Source organism: Meles meles, chromosome 9 (genome assembly GCF_922984935.1).
Source record: "Meles meles chromosome 9, mMelMel3.1 paternal haplotype, whole genome shotgun sequence".
Classification (NCBI taxonomy): Eukaryota; Metazoa; Chordata; class Mammalia; order Carnivora; family Mustelidae; genus Meles; species Meles meles.
The window spans coordinates 65,528,208-65,549,937 of NC_060074.1; the positions used below are offsets into that span (position 1 = coordinate 65,528,208).

General features: G+C 43.3%; 1 protein-coding gene across 2 annotated transcripts in view; it reads right to left on the reverse strand.

The window, feature by feature from the left end:
* STK39 (serine/threonine kinase 39) overlaps window positions 1–10,250 on the reverse strand; it is a 300,163-nt gene extending 289,913 nt beyond the window's left edge. The window contains exon 1 of one of the 2 annotated variants that reach the window (XM_046019745.1): window positions 9,733–10,250. In XM_046019745.1, coding sequence (XP_045875701.1) covers window positions 9,733–9,952 — 220 coding nt within the window. In that variant the 5' untranslated portion in view covers window positions 9,953–10,250. The remainder of the gene's footprint in view (window positions 1–9,732) is intronic. The other variant, XM_046019744.1, reaches the window with a different exon arrangement.
* Window positions 10,251–21,730: the final 11,480 nt, after the last annotated feature.

Consider the following 21,730-nt stretch of genomic DNA (forward strand, 5'->3'; position numbering starts at 1 on the left):
TCCCTCCCATACTAGTTCTTCCAGCAAATAGCTCTAGTGACCTAAACCCCTAAAATGTCACCAAAACATGTATGTTCACCTCCTGGAAGAACCGAATGAGCACCCACGCCACTTGGCCTTTGGGAATTATACTAAATGTCATTTACTGAAAGAAGTTCGAGGGGTGCCTGGGTGGTTCAGTGGGTTGAGGCCTCTGCCTTCGGCTCAGGTCGTAATCCCAGGGTCCTGGGATTGAGCCCCACATCAGGCTGTCTGCTCACTGGGGAGCCTGCTTCCCTTCCTCTCTCTGCCTGCCCCTCTGCCTGCTTGTGATCTCTGTCAAAGAAAGAAAGAAAGAAAGTAGTTCATTTGAAAAGTCTGTCTTAAAATGATGTCTTCCTATATATTTAAACATACAATCAGTTTTAAAGGTCAATTCATCTAATTCCTCAATGTCCAAGAAGCTTCTTAAAACTAAACCACAGCTTATTCTCAAACAACTGGCAGGTGGAAAGAACCAGGAACTACATCAGCATTTACTCACACCAGTTCCAAAGGGTGTATCTAAATCAATTCTAGAACTAAAACACTGCCAACCCATTCTCTTAAGACTGTTATTTCTCCTCTGCTTCCCAGTTAAACCAAGCCTAAAATGCCTCTTTAATTAACATATTGAATTCTTCTCTAGTATCAATGAATGGCAGAGTTGCAAAAAGAAATACCTGAAACACTTGAATCACTCCAACCCTCTTGGAATTATTTTGGAATAATTTAAAAAACCTATCCTGGAGAAAAATGCAAAACTTCATAGCATTACAAGAATTCTATTTAAACAGGAAAAAAAAATTTTTTTTTCTCAGTGACTACACTGTAAGAGCAATTGTAACACCTATTAGATTGGTTTTGACTTAAAAAGACGGATGGTCTAGGGTCTTAGCCGTATCCTATCATATCCACACCAACCCTATTACCTTTGGTCCCCGATTATTTATAAAAATTCAATCCCTGCCATCATAAAAACCTTTGAGAGCCACCTGTCCTGATATTCAGTTCCTGTGTTTCATGTATATCCTTGATCTTTTCCCAACAGTCCTGATTTCTACCCAGCAAGAGGCTCCACAGAACTTCAAGGTTGGGTTATATATAAATACATAAACAGGAAGAGAGAGGTCATGGGTATGCCCAAGAAAGGAAAGCTCTAGAGAAGAAGAGACCAGTGCCAGGCCCTCCCTGTCCTGCTCTAGAGTGTCTCAGTAAAAGGATGCCGCAGCTGTGACAGGGAGCTCTGGTCCTTCATCCGGAGAGACCACCTCACAGTCCCCATGACCCCAGGAGAGCTGGGCCTCTGCCTGCTGCCTCCCTACACAGTACAGGCAAGTGCAAACGCTCAAGTGCTTACTCTTCATCTGGGAGGATTAATGAGCTAATTTCTACAGAGCCCTTTAAGCTGATTGGCCCAGACGCAACTAAATAAGCATCATCATCAACCATCGGCAAGACTGATTCTTCAGCATCCAGGGAGGCAAATTTTTAGAAGCCAGGCAATGTTCTCCTTGCACAAGGAAAGAGTGTCTGCCCCAGAGTTCAGACTTTAATCAAGAAAACATTTATCAGGGGCTCCTGGGTGGCTCAGTGGGTTAAAGCCTCTGCCTTTAGCTCAGGGCATGATCTCAGGGTCCTGGGATCAAGCCCCACATCGGGCTCTCTGCCCAGCAGAGAGCCTGCTTCCCTTCCTCTCTCTCTGTCTGCCCTCTGCCTACTTGTGATCTCTGTCTGTCAAATAAATAAATAAAATCTTTAAAAAAAGAAAACATTTATCAAATACTTCATACAAGATGTGGGGTACTGTCCTCAAGGAGTTAACATCTAGCACCAGGATGGGCAAGGAAGCCAACCATTTGCACGCGGTGTGAGGACTGCTAGAGGATGAAATACCCAACAGAGCAAGGGGCAGAGGGAAAGGAGGCTCAGGTGCAGACACTGCTGCTCCGAAGAGAAATCATTTATTCCAGGTCTTAACAGGGAGGCGCGATCTGGGTGTGTTCAATTTATGGACGTGCATCAAGCTATATGTTTATGATCTGTACACTTCACCACGTGCACGTTACACTTCAGTGAAGGTAAAGCTTAAAAGGAGAGACAGTGTTCTCTGTTAAATAAATGAAGATGGCAGGGAAGGGTGTGGAACGGTGTTCCAAGCAAAGCGAAAACCTGACTTGCAAGGGAAGGACAGCATGAACGAACTATTTCCGCAACCACGACAGGTTCCCATCGGCTGCGAGTCTGAGAATGGAAATCACAACGAAGGTCTGTCTGGAAAGAGGGGCAAGAGACAATTTCCAAAAGGCCTTCAGCACCATGCTTAGAGTTATCCTTGAGGATGACAGAAAAGCCACGAAAGTGTGTAAGTCTGGGGTAACTGATAAAAACGTTAATATCGCTCTATCGTTGTGCTGACCATGTGTACTGTAGCTGGAAGCAAGAAGGAGACAAGGAAGGAACCTCCCCAGGAACTTACTACAATTACCCCAATTAGAACCGATCAGGGTACACAAAAACAGGAGACGGCCGAGAGGAGGAATTAAAGACAGAGCAAAGAAGATAACAAGTGTGCAGGAAACCGAGGACTCCTGACCAATTCGATGTGGGAGGTGGAAGAAGACTGGGAAGTGGGGGATCCCCAGCGTTCTTCCGTTTCGCGCTCAAGGGTTTTAAGAAGAACGTTGACGAGGCTCATCAGGATGGAAGCACAGGTGGAGAGACCATGAGTTTCATCGTGAGGAGGAAGTTCTGTGGAACATCTACGCCAAGACCTAGAAAGGGCGGAGGCTGGTCCAAAGAAGCCGGAGCACGTCCGCAATCCAGCTGACAGGTGCAGCGGCAGGCATACTGGGAAGGGGATCCTGGAGTAGGGGCCGCCAGGAAGGGAGAAGGAGGAGGGCAGATGGTGCCACCGCCTGCAGAGAGGAAAAGAGAGGACTGCAGTGTCCCTGGGCTGCAGCCACGCAAGGGTCACAGCCATCGGAGACTGACAACTGGTTTCTCAGCGAGAGGGCACAAGCCAGACTGCAGTGTGCTGAGAAGTGAATGAGAGGTTCTTTCAGGCGGCTTAGCTGTGAAAGGAAGGAAGGAGATAAGGTAGTGGCTAGAGGAGGAAGGAGTAGTGAGTGTTTTGTTTTGTTCTCTCTTGTTGTTGAAGATAAGAAAGACCTGAGAGTATTTTTTAAGCTAGGGGAGAAGCAGAGTGGGAAGGAAGGAGGTCGGGGAGCAGTAGTGATGGCTCTATCTGAAAACAAATGCTCCTGTCCTCTCACACTCTGGGACACAGTGATGTTTCTTTTAGTCAGCAGCATTTCCTGCCAGCATGGCAGCCTCCACAGGGCGAACAAACTCGGGAGGTGGAAGGAAAGTGCAGTCTTAGCAGGTTGTTCTTAGAGCCCTGTCATAATGGGCTGCTCCTCCCAGTAGCCTTCCCGCAGGATGCTCTCACCACTTGTCAGAGGGCCATTTGGCACCTAAACACCTGAGGTCTCCAAATCGCAAGAAGCTCCACAGGTCTCTCCAATTCCCCCTGCAGAGGAGGGAAGATGCAAGGACGGGGGGGTGGGTAGGGAGTGGGGGGGGTGGTCATCCAGCAAGCTACCTTCTAGCCAGGGCACCCCAGAAGGAGGACTCTCTCACCGGCTCCCTCCCTGCTAGAAACCGAGAGGAGACAGCCTTCAAGGCACTCCAGTATCTTGCCAGAGACAGTGCTGTGTCCCTCCTGATAAGCTGAATCTGATTAGCAGCCATGGTTTTTAATAGTCAAGGCTAAGAAGACTAAGAGCGTGCCCTGTGCCAGGCACCCTCCTAAGGGCTTTATACTCTCTCAGTCCTCACAACCTTATCTTGATCATCTCCATGTTACTGATGAGGAAACTGAGTGCAGACACATCTAAGTAATTTGCTCAAGGTCACAAGGCCAGGGACTGCTATTGCCAGGATATGAAATAGCCCCAGCCATCTGACTCCAGAGCCCACAGCGTTTTAACTTATTCTCAGACACCATCAAAAATGTAATGCACGCATCAAAAAAACCCCGAAATCTTGCCATTTGCAACAATGGGATGGAACTAGAGGGTATCATGCTGAGCATCGTAAGTCAATCAGAGAAAAACAATTATCATATGATCTCTCTGATATGAGGAGTTTGAGAGGCAGGGCAGCGGTGGGGGGATCATGGGGGATGGGGAGGGGGGAAATGAAACAAGATGGAACGGGGAGGGAGAAAAACCACAAGAGACTCAATCTCAGGAAACAAACTGAGGGTTGCTAGGTGGGTGGGGGGTAGGGAGAGGGTGGTTGGGTTATGGTCGTTGGGGAGGGCGTGCTATGGTGAGAGCTGTGAAGTGTGTAAGCCTGATGATTCACAGACCTGTATCCCTGGGGCAAATAATACATTGCATGTTAATTAAAAAAAAATGTAGTGCATGACAGACTGTCAGAGACAGGGAGAAATAACGTTATTGCTCACAAATCAAAAGCATAAATACAGCCTTATAATAATACTACCAAAATTTTCTTTGCACCTAGAGACATTTTCCCACATAGCACTTTGAAGAGTACACTTAAAAGAGCATTTCTGTGCTCTGAAACGAATGAGTATCCTTGTTTACCTCTGCAGATATACAAAAACCCAAGTTGAACTGTACACTATATAGGGATGAACTGTACGGTAGGTGAAATATACCACATTAAAGCTATTACTTAAATGGGAGGTTACGATGAAGAAAGGCAAACCAATAAATTTGATAACTTAAAGGCAAAAATTTCATGAAAGAACACAAATGACCGAAATTAAGACTACAAAATCCAAATAGTAAACAAACCTTGAGGTGTGGATGGCTCCACAGGGGAATTCTATTAAATAAATAAAAAAAGCATTTCTATTACAAATGTAACTACTACCAATTATACACTTAAAAAACAGTTAAAATCATAAATCTTATGTGATAGATATGTGTACATTTTACTGCATTAATAAAAAAGTACAAAAAGAATATTCCCATATACATTTTTCTCTTTATTAAAAAAAAAAAAGTGAAAGGATATGAAAGCCAAAGCCCTCTTAGACCATACATCTGACACCTCATTAACTTAAAAAAAAAAAAAAAAGAAAGAAAAGAAAAGCCAAGGGCACCTGGATGGCTCAGTTGATTGAGCCTTTGACTCTTGACTTCAGCTCAGGTCATGATCTTAGGGTCATGGGACTGAGCCCCGCATCAGGTTCCACAGTCAGCACAGAGTCTATTTGTCCCTCTCCCTCTGTTCCCACCCACCCACACTCATTCACATTCTCTCTCTCAAATAAATCAATAAAACCTTATTTAAGAAAAAAAAAACAAAAAACGCCAAACTAGTAAACCAAAAGCAATAGCAAAGCTGCCCAATTTAAAGGTCTGGGAGATACAGTCAGTGCCCTGGCCCTCTGAGATCCTACAAAAACAACTGTGAGTCAGTGTAGCTCCCAATATCCTCCAGATCCTTCTAGAACATCCATAAAACCAGTTCTAATCCCTAAACCATAGAACTCTGCACAAACTCAGAGCACAGAGGAAAACAGTAGTGCTCTAGGCTGCTTAAATCTCATTTTAGGAAAAGCTATTGCTCCCTGAAAACCTGGCCATATGTCCTATTATCTGTGCTTGGGGAGAATGCATATGAATGGTTTAAAAAAAAAAAAAAAAGGCATCACAGGAGAGAAATAAAGTGTCCAGAGGAGCTCTTAGTCAAACTATGGCTAGGATGCTAGGAACCAAATTCTTATGTTGACAAGGACCAAAATTCAAATGTATTACTTCTTTAAAAGATTTATTTTTCAGTTACCTCTACACCCAACGTGGGGCTTGAATTCACAGCCCAAAGAGCAAAATTCACACACTCCACCAGCTAAGCCAGCCAGGCACCCCTAAATGTATTACTTTTAGATCTTTCTAAATGACCACTCAGGACAAAATGAATCAGCACAGAGAAATCAAGTACAAAACTAAAGAAAGGCTTATCCTGCAAAAAACCTAAGAAAAGCAAACATCCTCTGAGGTACAAGTCTATTTAGGGCTTCTCTGAGGAAAACCAACAAAGATCACAGCCCCTGCTGCAATGATGGGACTCAAATAAGGGAAACTCGTCTGGCATTGACTTTGGCGCTGTTACGGAGAAGTTCCTTGAGGTGGTTCAATCCTACTACAGATGCCAAAGACAGCATTTACGTGACTCGCTGTTCAGTCTGTTCAACAATGAAGGTAACACTATCAATATTACTAACAAACGAATTTTTCAAATGGCCTATCTTTGGGTACCCCTTACCCTTCTAAAAAAGGAATTGGAGGGTGGGATGGAGAGGAGAGATGAGGAACAAAGCGTCACGAGGCTGAAGAGTATAGAGTATAAAACCTCCTAAGAACAGCTACTTGTTTAGGAGACAGAAATATCTGAAGTCTACTAAGACAAGAATACAGATGGCTAAAAGGAGTTTAATAATTTCACAACACAGGGTGCCTGGGTGGCTCAGTGGGTTAAAGTCTGCCTTCAGCTCAGGTCATGTTCCCGGGGTCGTGGGATCGAGCCCCACATCAGGCTCTCTGCTCGGTGGGGAGCCTGCTTCCCTTCCTCCTTCTCTGCCTGCCTCTCTACCTACCTGTGATCTCTGTCTGTCAAATAAATAAATAAAATCTTAAAAAAATAATAATAATAATTTCACACTTTCAACCCCTCTCGAGGCATAAAGCTCCCTCCAATAGACTTTACATCATTTCCAGGTCATGCATAAACTTCTGAACCAGATTAACCCTAAAAGCATTACAAATTCTCCACTGATCTTTTAGGACACAAGAACAGCAATACAATAAAAGGGAAAACTTTATTTTTAGACGTGTAAAATCCTGTGTTTACTTTTCTAAAACAGAAGTCAAACAACTGAACCTGCTTTGTTTGAACTTTAGTAAACCAATTCTCTCATAATCCTGAGGCCCCAATCTCTGCCCAGGAGGAAGTGAAGAAAAAGTGCTCTGTGCCACGCTGTAAAGTCAAAAACGCGGTGCCTCCCTCCGTCTTCTGCTGAGACACATCAGAGCCTCCTGCTGGTCGCAGTTCACACTGCTGGAGCCCTATCATATGACACCTGCCGTGTGGAGGGGGAAGGCAGAAGCTCTCCACCCGCATTCATGTTGAAACTAGTTCAGTGTCTAAACTACTAACTTCTGCATGTAACGTTTAAGCTAAAGTGCTTCACCACAAGTTCACCTGTAATCGCTCAACTAGCATTAAACGCTAAATGGAAATGGGTTTATAATTCTCTTTAAACATTAAGCCCTTGCAAAACCCTATTCCAGCAATCTGATTTGTCAATAACATGGCCTCTGCACAGACCATTGTTTCGCTGGAAAAATACAAGATAAATTTAAAATGTATAAAAGCCCTTCCCACGGTGTGAATGTGCAAAAATAGGGGTAGAAGTAATAAGCAGGTGTTTCTGTTCTCAAATTCCTTAGGTAAACTGACCAACCATAATTAATAGTGCCGTTATTGCAAGCAGAAACAAACCCTGCAATTAATTCCATCACTTAAAAGAATTTTATTCATTAGCTCACAAAACTAGTCAACTCAAAATACTATGCTTTCAAAAGGCAAAGCTTGCATCATAACCCTGATAAATGACAAAATAAGCATATAAACTGATTATAACTAAATTCTGGCTCCCGTGATCCCCAGGCTCCCTCCTCCTTTGTGCTCACTCATCCCGTCTTAGAGAATTGATTACAAAAAGTCGTGGAGTCCTTGAGGGCAGGAACCATTTTTATGAACTTGTATACTGCTAACACCTAGCACAATGCTTGGGACATAGTAGGGCCATAGATTTTGTGGCACAAATAAAAAATAGGGGATCACATGCTATAAAGTATGTAAAAAGAGATGCAGAGGAAGCCAATGTACTTTGCCTCAGAAAAAGCAAAAGCCTTCTCCAGGAAAATTTCCTCGGCCTTGGGTGCTGAGTGAGATTGCCTACAAACATGGGCAGTTGGATGAGAACAGTCTGTGCCCAGACAACGAGGAATGGGAGACCAGATGTATCATAGGACAGCAGACTATTCAGGGTACAATCAAACAAGCAAACTCTGGAAAGGGGCAAAACCCAAAAAACAAAACAAAACAAAAAAACCCCCAACAACTGAAGGGGTTTATATGCCAGGTTAAAGCAGTTTTCACTGGATAGGCTTTGAGAAGCCCAGAAAGGGATTTAATCCAGGCAGTGACACAAAGACACATCCCTTAAAGAATCCCTGGCCCAAAGTTGTGAAAAGTCTGGGTTTTTAAAGAATTTTATGGAGAGATGTCTATTTTAGATTATTTGAAGTTTTCATATTCTAGGTGACTGTTCTGCCCATCGTTTTCTCACATATATGAAATATATGTGTATTTCAGTCTATGTTTCATTTACACAGAAGCAGGTGATAAAGGCTCATTTAAATGCCTAATGAAATTCTCCTGTTTTTACATTTTTAAGGGGGTCTGGAGGAATTTTTTTAAAAGAAAAGCAAAAAACACATTTAACATAAATATCCTAAATTCCTTTTCCATCACCGTACTTGAATATCCCGCTATGGGAAAGCTGCGTCCCACGGCAGCCCCAGTCAGGCTGGAAGCGGAGGGTGCACTTCGCCTGAAGGCTTCCCCAACTAGGTTTAACAAGACTCCGACAAAGGACGACCCACTAGGAAAGGTTCGAAGTGAAGGTTCAGCACAAATCTCCGGGCCTTTCACGTGCTTGGCCCAACGAAAAGTAAAGCCGGCTTCTTGCCGTTGACTTTGCCAGGTTTTTAAAAATGTACGATAAGGTGATATTTGTGAGCCGACTAGATGGCACCGAATGGCAGGAAGCACATCACGGAAAGTCTCGGGTTTCGCTCTTGCAGCTCGGCCCTGAACCGGAGAAAAGCACCGGCCCGGTGCGGGGGAGGAGGCCAGGGTGCCTGCCTTTCCCCTGGCTGCCGGGCTGGGCGGCAGGCGGCGCGCCAGGGCACCGAGAGGCGGGTACCGGGGCGCGCCGGGCTCCAAGACGGGCGTGGAGCAGCGGCTGTCAGGGAGGGAGACCAGCATCCTCCCCAGCATCGGGAAAGAACCTGGGCCTCCACGATTCCTACGTGGCCCCGTTACCCACGGCGAGAGGCTGCTGACAGGAGGCGGCGGCGCGGAGCTTAGCGAGCAGAAGCGCGGCTGCGCCCGCTGAGTCCCCCAGGACGCGGCCCCCCGGGCGCAGCGCGGGGGCGCTGGAAGCCCAGGGCGGCGCCCCCGCAACCCCACCCCACCCCACCCCACCGCACCCGCAGCTGCCTGCCCGCGTGGCCACTGGCCACGGGCTGCGGCCCCAACGCGCGGGTGGAGGGCGATGCGGCGGCGTTGCCGGGTCCCCGGCTCCGCGGCCCCGGCGATCCGGGAGATAAAAGTTTGCAGCATGCGGCTCGTCTGCAGTGCGAGTCACATCCGCTGCGCCGCCTCCTGCAGCACCAGCGCTCAGAGAACGAACAAATACATTTAAAAAAAAAAAAAAAAAAAAAGAACTGTTGAAGCCGGTAGGCCCCGAAGCCGGCCTCTCTGCCTCCCGGGCGTGCATGCAGGCGAGCCCGGCATCCCGCGCCCCCTCCCACCCCCGGCCGCGCCTCCCTCCCGGCCTCGGCGCCCGGCCTGGGCCGGCCCCGCCGCGCCCGCCGCACTGACCGATAACCTCCTGCAGTTCGTACGCGTCCCTGCAGATGGGCCAGCCGACTGCCTGCGCCGCCGGGGCCGGGGCCAGAGCCGGGGCCAGAGCCGGGGCCGCGGGCGTTGCCGGGGCCGCCGCTGCTGTCGCGGCCACGGGGGCCGCGGCCGCCGCCGCTGTCACCGGGGCTGTCTGCTGGGGCTGCTGGACGTGCACGGGCGAGCCGCTCGGCTCCGCCATGATGCTGCCGCCGGAGGAGAGCGGGAGGACGCGCCGGCCGGCGGACGACCTTCCACTTGAAACTTCCCTTCCCTCACCACCGACACCTCTCGTCCGGCGCACGCCCTCCCCGCCGCGCCGCCGCCGCCGCCGGAGTCAGCCACGAGGGGAGGGAGCGAGGGAGGCCGAGCCGGGCGGAGGGAGGAGGCAGCGCCGGCAGAAGGCGGGGTGGGGAGGAGGCGGCGGCCGCCGCGCTTGCCGCGCGCCCCGAGCCTCGTGCGCGCAGTTCTCTGCCTCCGCGAGGGGAACCGCCGCCCCGCCGCCCCCTCCCTCTCTGCTCGAGGCCGGGGAAGTTTCCACCCAAGGGGAGCAAGGCGGGTTTGTGTTTGCTTTTGGGGCCCGCGTCCCAGGCAGTCAGAAGATGCCCCCTGGGGACCCCGAGGGCGCAGTCGTTGAACCGCCGCCAGGTTCTCCGATTCAGAAGTCACCCCAGCTAAGGAGAACCTGAAGTTCATTTACAAGTTAGCGAGAGAGACACCTACACGCGGGCCGTTTGTAGGACGCCAGTTAAAAAATAACCCAAGTTGTAACTTTCCTGCGCATTACCTGCCAATATCCCTTTCCCACCTTAACTAATCTAATCTCAGCCCTTCTACTTTTTTTCCCGAGTGAAACATGATTCCTTGGGTCCCTGGCTGTTCACAGACTTTTCTTCATTGGTTCCCAGGCGCCTGGATCCCAGGGAAGTGATACAAGGCCCAATAAAGTTAGCATTTAAAAAATGGAAGGTGTTTGGACACTTTATTTCAAAGTCTGTATTCTTAATAACATGCCACATTAACTCCTTATGACAACAGACAGCAGGCATTTCTTTTGCAGAGCATACTGCCTCATAAATAAACTGCTGAAAACTTTTGATTAATTGCCTTTTTTTTAACATTCCCAAAATTACCTCATCTTTAAAACTGCTATGGTATAACCATAGGTCTTCCTAATGATAGGTGTCATATTTCACACTGAATGTTCCCTGTGTTCCCTTGGTAGTAATGACCAAGATTACACCATTCTTGTCTTAAGCAGAAACAGTGCAGTGAACCAATGTTCCTAGTGGTCATTTTGCCAAAATTATCTTGTGTAGTTTTCATGACAGCAACTACTGAATAAATGCGTTAGAATAATGAGCATTATTTAAAAAAAAAACTCTAAGAAAGATGGTTATACTTTGTCTTCCGAGTTCATACACAAAAATCTCAATTTTTTGAAGGCAATTAGGAAACTCGGAAATTCATTAGGAGAAATGTTTTATGTCTAATCAAACAGTGATGTAAACTAAAATGAGTGTGCACTTAATCTCTTACAGCATCATGCAACAGATGGGGTAAAGCAACTATGGTGCTCTGGTCTATAAGCAGAAATTTATGCTGAACTAAGAAAGTGTACATCTTTTTATGCATGGGTGTCCAAAAACTGCGTATTGATTTTAATGTCTGTCCAGAAATAGACAACTTCATGAACAAATAAATTCTAGGCCTCTGATATTTTCAGAGGCAAGTAATAGGGAATAGGAGACTTCTCCTTTTCAAAGTCTGCTCCCCACCCCCAAGGAACTTTTAGGGACTGTTTTCTTTTAAGAGAAAAGAAAAATGATTATATTGCATATGACCTCCATTTTGTCATATGAGTTTATATATATTTTGAATTTCAAATCATGAAGTGAGACCGTGAAGGCCAGGAAAGTTCTTGGAACTTAAAACATGATGCTGTCAGGACCAATAGCACAGATTCGAGTCAAACACAGATCACTTAGTTTCCTACAAAGAACAACTGTTCCATAGTCACATACCAGATATCTGTACCCAGCCCACCACTTTCCAAATGGCTACCAGAATGACGACTTGCAAAAGCTTGATGCCTCGTTGCACACCCATCCCTACTACCAGTAAGTCAGTTTAAAGAAGGATGTTTACTATCGGTGGCCTTTGGAATCATTTTTATATCTAAAGAACAGAACCTGAATTCTATCTTTAAATTATAAAATTATAAAAGAATTCATTAGACTTTTAATGGTTTTATAAGCAATTGAGTAAAGTGGTACTTAAAACTTAGAAATATGTGTATTTAAAAAGTATTCAGTTGATGGGCAATTTTCCCTGAAAGCCCATTACTAAATTTAACCCGAAAGATGGCAGGGGAGGAAGCCTTTAAAATATAAACAAGCGTTACTTCAATACATAAAGAATACATTCAGCCAGAGACTTTAAAACAGAGGAAAAAATAAGAGTCTAAATTTTGTTAAGCTTTTACAGCTGCCTCATTATAGGTCGGGGTTTCTCAAGTTCAGCACTTCCGATATTTTATGCCATATCATTCTCTGTGGTGTAGAGGTCTATTCTCCTGACCACTACTCATTAGATGCCAGTAGTACCCCAACTCTTAGTCCTGACTATCAAAAATATCTCCAGACATTGCCTCTGAAAAGCAAACTGCTGCCTTAGATAAACTATTTATACAAAACTGTCATCTTATAAACAGAGTAGTGCGGTGGCTATTTGCTTTACAAAGAGCTTCTATAGTGTTCAGTTAGTTATTCATAAATTCTGAAGGGGATCAGAATCTGTGACCCCAAAATATGCCACTTTGGCATAAGAACTATTCTGAGCTGAAGGCAATTAAGCAACAACAGACACAGGAAGAGCTCTCTTCTCTTCTCTCTCTTCTTCTCTGCTCTCCCCTATCTGCCTAAAAGCAGGGCATGAATTTCCCATTTGTAAATGGAATTTCCATTTATAAAGGAAATTTCCATTTGTAAAGGTGCCCCCTCTTCCACACCAGAAAGAGGAGAATGACTCTTAGCAGGAAATGGCCCTGAAATGCATCCGCATGAACAATTTGTATCTATCCTTAGTTTACCTTACATATTTCCCCGTCTCCATCCCATGATTTATCCCCGCTAGGAGCCAAACCCCTATTTTCTTTGTCTAACCACTGCCCCACAATTTATCACCCTTTGTTAAAATGGTCTATAAGCCCCCGATTTTACCCACCTCTTTGAGTTATTCATCGCTGAGTACTCTTACATTTATGATCACTGCACATCTGCAAACTGTTTTTTCCTTTGCTAATCTGTCTTTTGTCAGTTCAATTTTCAGGCCTCCAGTCACTAAATCTGAGAAGTGAGAGGAAGTTTTTTTCCTCCTCTACAGCCCGTTGAACATCTAAGAGAAGATGTAGCCACAGTTTTGAAGAAAGTAAGTGCCAGAATCAAATCTTGTCCCCACCATTTTTTCATCTCTGACTTTGAACTTATTAAATTATGTCTCAATTTCCTCATTCACACAATCAGCATCATAATAACTTCCTTGTGGGTTGTTGCAACATAATTTGTATGTAAGAAGCTCAGCATAATGTCTGACATGTAGTAAAGGCTCAGTGTAAACCCTTATCAATGTCATCATCATCATTATCCTTATCTGCCAAGATTTGTAACAAAATATGTAGGAGAAAGAGACATAATAATGGCAATCATAAGCTGTACAGAATATAAGCTCCCTGAGGGCAAGAATGTTTGTTTCTCTGGTTCACTGCTGTTTCCTAGTGCCTAGAATAAAATCTAGCATGGAATATACTCAGTAAATATTTGTTGAATGAATATAACACTTTTCAAATGCATAAAAACATGCTTTTAGACATCAGAATGAGTCAGCTATGTCAAGGATGGATTACATGGGAGGAAACCGGAGGCGGAGAGACCTATTTGAAAGCCACTGCCATAGTCAAGTTAGAGAAATGTGCATGTGAAAAAGCTCATGATATTGAAGACAATGATGAGGGGGTAGATTGAAGAATTATTTAAGGAGCAGAAAGATAGAACTTGATGACAGATGAGATTCCTTTAAAAATCAAATTGCCCCAATGCATTAAAAAAAAAAAGTAGGGACGCCTGGGTGGCTCAGTTGGTTAAGCAGCTGCCTTCGGCTCAGGTCATGATCCCAGTGTCCTGGGATCGAGTCCCACATCGGGCTCCTTGCTCAGCGGGGAGCCTGCTTCTCCCTCTGACTCTGCCTGCCACTCTGTCTGCCTGTGATCCCTCTCTCTCTCTCTCTGACAAATAAAAAATAAAATCTTAAAAAAAAAAAAGTAGATGTACACAAGTACAATTTATAAAATGTTTTAAAAATACACCTACTGTAGGAATGGGAGGCTCTTGATTGACAGATGGTCTTTCTCCCATGGCTAACCTGTAATCCACTGCAAAGTCACTGCCATTGCATGGTGGGAAAGGGCCAGATGTTCTTGGGTGGGAAGAAAAGCTATCACCATATCTTCCATCTCTTACTCTTTCATGCTTACTCTTTTAGTAACTGTGTTTGAGGGTAAGATTGTGAAAGAACTGGATTTTAACTCAAGTGATTGCTTCCAAAGATAAGGATCCAATGTTTTTGAGTTAGGGTGATGGCAAGATATAGTAAAAAAGGGGGGGGGAGGGTTGGTTTAAGTCAGTAATAGGTGGATTGAAATACTTGCTCTGCACTTACCAGCTGCCAGCTTAAACTCTCTGAGCTTGTTTTCTTAAAGTGAGGACAATCACCGCAGGATGACTGGGCAGCTGGAAGGATGAAATGAGCTGGTATGTGCAACACAAGTGACCCACCGCACACAGTCGTGGCTCTGGAATTCAGGACTGGGAGGGACTCGGGGTGGGGGCTGGTCTCAGGGGAAGGGAGGGATTGTAAATTGTATTGCGTCTCCTAAAAAGATATGCTGAAGTCCTAGATCCCAATACTTGTGAATGTGACCTCATTTGCAAATAGGGTCTTGACAAAGGTAATCAAGTAACGATTAGGTCATACTGGATTAGGTTGGTACCCTTCTAAAAAAGAGGAAATTTTGACCCAGAGACACAGACACACACAGAGAGCATGTCATGAGACCAGGGAAGCAGAGACTGGAGTGATAGGTCTATAAACCAAGGAATGCCAAAGATTTGCCACATTAGCCAGAAGCTAAGAGAGGGGCATGGAACAGATTCTCCCTTAGAACCTCCAGTAGGAACCAAAGCCGCCAAGACCTTGATTTTGGACTCCTTGACTTCAGACTGTGAGTGAATACATTTCTATTATTTTAAGCCATTCGGTTTGTGGTACGTTGTTACAGCAGCCCTGGGGATTATGGGATTTGTTCTTCAGCCAACTGCATTTTATTTGGACCAACTTTAGCAAAGAGCACTAATGGAAACTAGCCACTCCTTTGGAGCCACCACACTACCAAAACGTGGACTTTACAACTTGCTTTTAATATTATTTTTTAAACCTGCAGAATAATTATCTGAATGAATGAATTCTTGGCTGAGATGTCAAATGTCCATCTGAAAAATGCATTCAAGAATATATGAACCTTTCCAACTCTGAAGACCTTTCCTACTTAGCATACTGATAGAGATGGCATGTGCTTTCCACCCGCACAGCTTATGCTATCTATCATCTAAAGTCCAGAACTGGTGTGATTCTATTTTATTAGGTTTAACACAATTTAGTGTTAAGGTGTCATTAGTGCTTATTTCCCAGCCATAAATGGAAAAAGAGGCTTAAATCTATTTTAAGTTGAATTATTGCAAAGACACTGCTTCTTAAATTCATCACATGTGATTAAGGAATTAAACTTAAATGACTTAGGACTTGTAGACATGTGTTTTCATTTATTTCCTGACCAGCTCTTGAAATTGGCTTTCTATTGCATTTTATATTACAGACAAAATTGCTCTGGTGACGGTTAATGTCTCTTCATTAATCTCAGACGTTTCTGACCATGATTGAAAGGTTTCTGGTCCTGATAGAAAGAGGTCTTACTGGAAGCCTTAATCTCTCTACCAATAGGGAAGACCTCCATATTTAGCAAGGTTTGCCCTTTTCTAAAACATCCAAAGGCATTGTGGTAAATCTGTGCGGCATACATATTTCTTTCATGATGTAATCTGTCTAAAACCTGATGGTCCTGTCCCAGGCAGAATGACATTAAAATGTAATTAAAAGCAATTTGATTCTTTAGTGCTGACTCCATTGAAGAATCTCAAATAAGAATCCTATTCATTACACAAAAGAGCACTTTCTGAAAATATTTGGTTCAGGCCTCTCACCTTCAGATTTTTCCAAACACCAAAGATACCTCAATGCCTCCCTCTTCCTATTAAAAAATCGTCTCACCAGAGCCATCCACAAAACCCTAAACACCCTACCCTCTCTGCCTCTCTGGCCTTCCTACCAAACTCAGATCTTTATCAGGAGTGGTATCTTGGGTTACATGCATTCTGAGACAAAGAAGGACCAGGGGCTGCCCTGGCTTGTAAGGAGAGGTATGTAACAAAACACTTGTAATTGAACGTATTAATATTCTTTCATTCAGGAAATACATTTCTAGGGACTATAATTTGCATGGAGCTTTGCCAAATGCTATAGGAAAATAAAAACAAAACTACCTCTACCCTTAAGAACTGTATATCCACAAAAACCTATTTGCTCCATTGTCCAATCTCTCAGGGCCCCAACCACCCCCTAAAGTTACCAAAACATGTGAACAGCTAGAGGTCACAGAGATGTCATATGATATAGGTCAGTCTGACGATCAAGTAAATCACTTCTTTTGTTATTGACTGGCAAAGTCTAAGCAACAGCAACAACAAAGAGAAACTATGTCCTTCTGGTGTGAAAGTCAAGGATCCTAAGAGAAATAGCAGGAAATGGCAAGAAAACAGCAATGAATTTCAGACAAAAGACCGCAGAAGGAGAGGCGGATGTTACAGGAAGGTAGAGATACTTGGAGAGGTCGATGCGTTTGAAATCAAGCAGTTTAGAAGAGGACGGCAGAAATGGCCTTGAAGAAAGAAAAGAATTCAGGTGGAAGGAAGTTCAGTGTCAGGGGCTAGACCTGCATCAAAGGAGACACAGTCCAGGTGCAAGCACATATGTCTACACAGTGGGAGCCGTGGGACCGTGTCACGCTGAACAGCGCTGGCCCCGCACGGCACGCTGTCCTGCCAGAAAGCTAGCCCAGTGTTGCCAGATCTTCCGGATGTTTCAAGAGAAGCCAACAGATCTGATTTCATGTGAAATTTTTCAGTTTTAAACTATTGGCCCAATCTTATCCAATGCTGCACGGACTCTGGTACCATGTACATAATGTGTAAAAACAAGAAAACACTAAGCAGAGTCTTTGACCAAGTACCCACTTAGTGAAACATGGATCAGAATGATAAACTCCAAATTCAGGGTAGTCGTTACATGGAGAGGATAGGCAGGGGAAAGGCACACAAAGGGCGTGTGTGGCATCTGTAATGTTTTATCGCTTTAATAAAAATCTGTAATAAATACAGCAAAATGATAAGATTTGTTAGACTGGATGGCGGGTCCGTGAGTTTTTATTACCTTTGTATCCCTATTGTGCTGTATGTTTGAAATATTTCAAAATTATGAAACAATAATACCAGGCAGGCCAAACATTTTTAGCCCACATCAGACCAGTGGAGCATCACTTTCTGGCTTTTCATAGTATGTCTCAAGACACGTGCGCGCGCGCACACACACACAAAACCACCACCAACAACAACAAAAAACACAGAGAACCCATGCTTGGGTTAGGCCAGGGTAGAAAGCACAGGTGATCCCGGTGTCTTTCAGTCTGGCTGGGTGTCACAGGAGCGTGCGTCTTGTCAAAACTCTGCAGGCCCCGGTATCACCTACACTCCACTAAACCATAGCCTGCTGGTAGAAACTGGGCATCTAGATGATTCTACTGGCCAGTCCAAGTTGCAAATAACTATGAGGACCAGAGAACATCACTGTGACACAGGAAAGCCACAACAACTAGAAAAGCACCAGAGTCAGGGGGTTCCCTGCAAGGTGACAACTTTAAAAGATTCGATGGTCACTGATGGCTTTCCAGAGACAGATATAACAAATAACAGGCTCAGGGCATGGTCTCAAGGGTCTTGGGACTGAGCTCCCTTCTCAGCGGAGAGTCTGCTTCTTCCTCTCCCTCTGCTCCTCCCTCCTACTCACACACTCACTCTCTCTCAAATAAATAAAATCTTAAAAAAAAAAAAAAGGACAGAGTCTTTTTGAAATAAGAACTGTTGAAATAGTAACTATTTTTTAAAAATATTTTCATTGAAATGGTTAGAATAAAGTAATATTCAGTGCATTATTTTAAAGAAACAAACTATGTACCTATCCTGTGTGAGCTTTGGGCATAGGGCTGTGAACAATGGAAAGATGAATGAGACATGTCCCTGTACTCAAAAGCTTAACATCTAAGGGGACAGACAGATAGGGGAATGCATAATACAACTCTTGAGGACAGGGAGATTGGTTACGTGTACAAGACTGTAGTTTTGCCTCATAAACTATAGCGAGACATTTAAGTTATTGGGCTGTAGGGTCCTATTTTAACCATCTTCTGGTGGCCTGGGTTTGATGGAGAGACCCCTGAAGCTGGGAGAGAAGAGCAGAAAGGAGAGCCATTCAAAACAATTTAGACTTCAGAGGCACCTGGGTGGCTCAGTGGGTTAAAGCCTCTGCCTTCGGCTCAGGTCATGATCCCAGGGTCCTGGGATAGAACCCCCAGGTCGGGCTCACTGCTCTTCAGGGAGCCTGCTTCTTCCTCTCTCTCTGCCTGCCTCTCTGCCTACTTGTGATCTCTGTCTGTCAAATAAGTAAATAAAATCTTAAAAAAAAAAAAAAACAACAATTTAGACTTCAAACGATATTAATATATGAAGGGGTCAAAAATGGTAAGTCTTGAAAGAATGTTCTGGTCATAAATTAATCAGATTTACCCACAAATATTAAGATTTTACCTTGATTTATTTATTTATTAAAAGATATTTATTTATTCGAGAGAGAGAGAGCACAAGGGGACAGGAGGGACCCAGGGAGAGGGAGAAGCAGAGTCCCTGCTGAGCAGGAATCCCAACAGTAGGGCTCAGTCCCAGGATCCCAAAATCATGACCTGAGCCCAAGGCAGACACTGAACCACTGAGCCATCCAAATGGCCCTTTTATGCTGATTTAGAGAGAGGTTTTTTTCTTTGATAGAAGACTTCAGTGTTACTTTGTTTCAGAATCCCACACATGAATCAATCACTGAGTGAATAAATGAAATTTTAAGCCTCATAACAAGGATAACTTTGGATCATCGTATATTGCATTATGGTAATTTTCAATAATGTCTCTAATTCCTTTCACACTGATAACAATGACTACGTTTATAGAGACATTGTACCAAGCATTTTAGTTACATTCTATCAATTGATCTTCACCTACAACTTGATGATATAGGTAACATTTTGTGCATTTTTATAGATGGAGAGGGAAGGTCATAATGGTTAAGTAACTTAAACTGAACCCTAATCCATTTTATCTGTAGCAGAGCCAAGATTCAAGTCTGCTCTGTCCAACTCCAAGTCACAAAGTTAAACTTTGCACTATAGCCCTCTATCACTTGACAAGGCATATTTTTTATTATTTCATTAAAACTTTCAAACAAAATTTTATTAACTAAATTAAATTATAATTTAATTTTAAAATGACAATTGATGTGTGATGCAGTTTAATGACACTAAAGCCAGAAGATAAGATTGCAGATAGCCAAGAATGGAATATTCCTTCTTAAAACAGTAATTTTATTATTATTATTATTATTTTTTAATTCGTTTATTTGTTTATTTACAGCATAACAGTGTTCATTGTTTTGGCATCACACCCAGTGCTCCATGCAGTACGTGCCCTCCCTATTACCCACCACCTGGTTCCTCAACCTCCCACTCCCCCTCGCCCCCGCCCCTTCAAAACCCTCTGGTTGTTTCTCAGAGTCCATAGTCTCTCATGGTTCATCTCCCCTTCCAGTTTCCCTCAACTACCTCTCCTCTCCATCTCCCCATGTCCTCCATGTTATTTGTTATGCTCCACAAATAAGTGAGACCATATGATACTTGACTCTCTCTGCTTGACTTATTTCGCTCAGCATAATTTCTTCCAGTCCTGTCCATGTTGCTACAAAAGTTGGGTATTCATCCTTTCTGATGGAGGCATAATACTCCATAAAACAGTAATTTTTAGCAATTTTGAGTTTGGAGACAAATATTCCATATGTGCTTCTATACCTCTATTCAAATATTATAAATATTACTTCTAAAACTACCTTTGTGCACCTCTAATAATACCTGTGAACAATGCTTATTGTTAATCTGGGTTTTTAAAATGGTAAATGTTAGTTTCAATAATTAATATAAATAATTGATTAGTTTGGTCTTCATATCAAGCAAAAGCTATATGACAGTACTTCATGGTCCATTAACTAAATGGGACCAGTTAATTCAGTCAAGTAGTGAATAATTTTCAAATCAATTGTTCCTCAAATACAAAGGATAGTGGTGTATATAAACCAGTCAAGAGACTAGAAAAGGCCAACTAATCTTATAAAACTTTGAAACATCTTTGAATAGGTAACTCAATATATTTTCATTTTTATTAGTTTAAAACTTTAAAAATTTCATTAAAACACAGTTTCCTGTGTTACTAATCCACACATTTTTTGAATATCAAGAATCGTAACAAGCTTACCATTTTGTCTTCCTGTGGCTGGAAGTTAACACCCTGTGATGGAGATGATATTCTGTCAATGAAATGCTATTTTTATTGGCACAAACTTTTTCTCAAAAAATAGCAAGAATGTTTATTGTGAAAGGAAAAGCAGTAATCCAGTAACCCAAAAGGCTCATATATCTGTTGACAGAATTAGAGCACTTGCTTTATGCAATAAACAATTAAAATTGGGAATAGGGGCTAATGACAAAATTGTAAAAGAGCTTCGTTAAAAAATTATTTTCCTTTTGAATATGCATTTCATGTACAAGTTATACAAATTTAGAGATAGAAAGGGGGTAGAGTGAACATTACATCTCCTTCCTGCCCTTATCTTCCACCCACGAGGCTGTCTTTTTTAGAGGCAACTACTAATACCTTGCATCCTTCAAGAGATACTCCATGTATATGCAACTATCTTAATATATTACTTTCTCTACTAATGGCAATACATACTGATCCACAGCCTCACTTTTTTCCTACTTAATAAATATCTCAGAAAAGGTGTCATGGAGTCTTTTATTATTATTATTATTTAGACCTAACTCTATGCCATCCATCTTTTCTCTTTTTACTGAGGCATAATTTGCATTCGCTAAGAGGCAAGAGTCAGTCTGATACATTTTGAGAATTGAATACAGGAGTATAACCCCTTCCCAAAGCAAGATATAGAAATTTCATAATTTTCCTTCTTAAAAGCTAATTAATATTCCATTGAATGGATGTGCTATGATTAATTTAACCAGATGTCTATTGATGGACTCTTTCGCGTCATGAACACGACTTTAGTGAACAATATGCACACCTATGATATTGCATGGGTCCAGGTGTACCTATAGAAAATTCCTAGAAGTAGGATGACTGTATCAGAGGGTATGTGCATTTTTCATTTCAAAAGATATTAACAAGTTACTTACCATAGGGGTTGTACTGAATTACGCTCCTGCTAACAATGTATACAATTCCCTTTGCAGTATACTGTGCGTACAGAGATGCCTGACCTTGGCCCATCTGGAAGGTGAAAAAAAACTGTAATTGTAGCTTTAATTTTGTTTCTCTCATTCGGAGGGACAATGAGCATCTTTTCCTGTGTTTAAGAGCCAGGAAACAGCTTCATTCCAAAAGAGAAATTGAGTAAAAGCAAAGACATTGCAAAGACTAAGCCA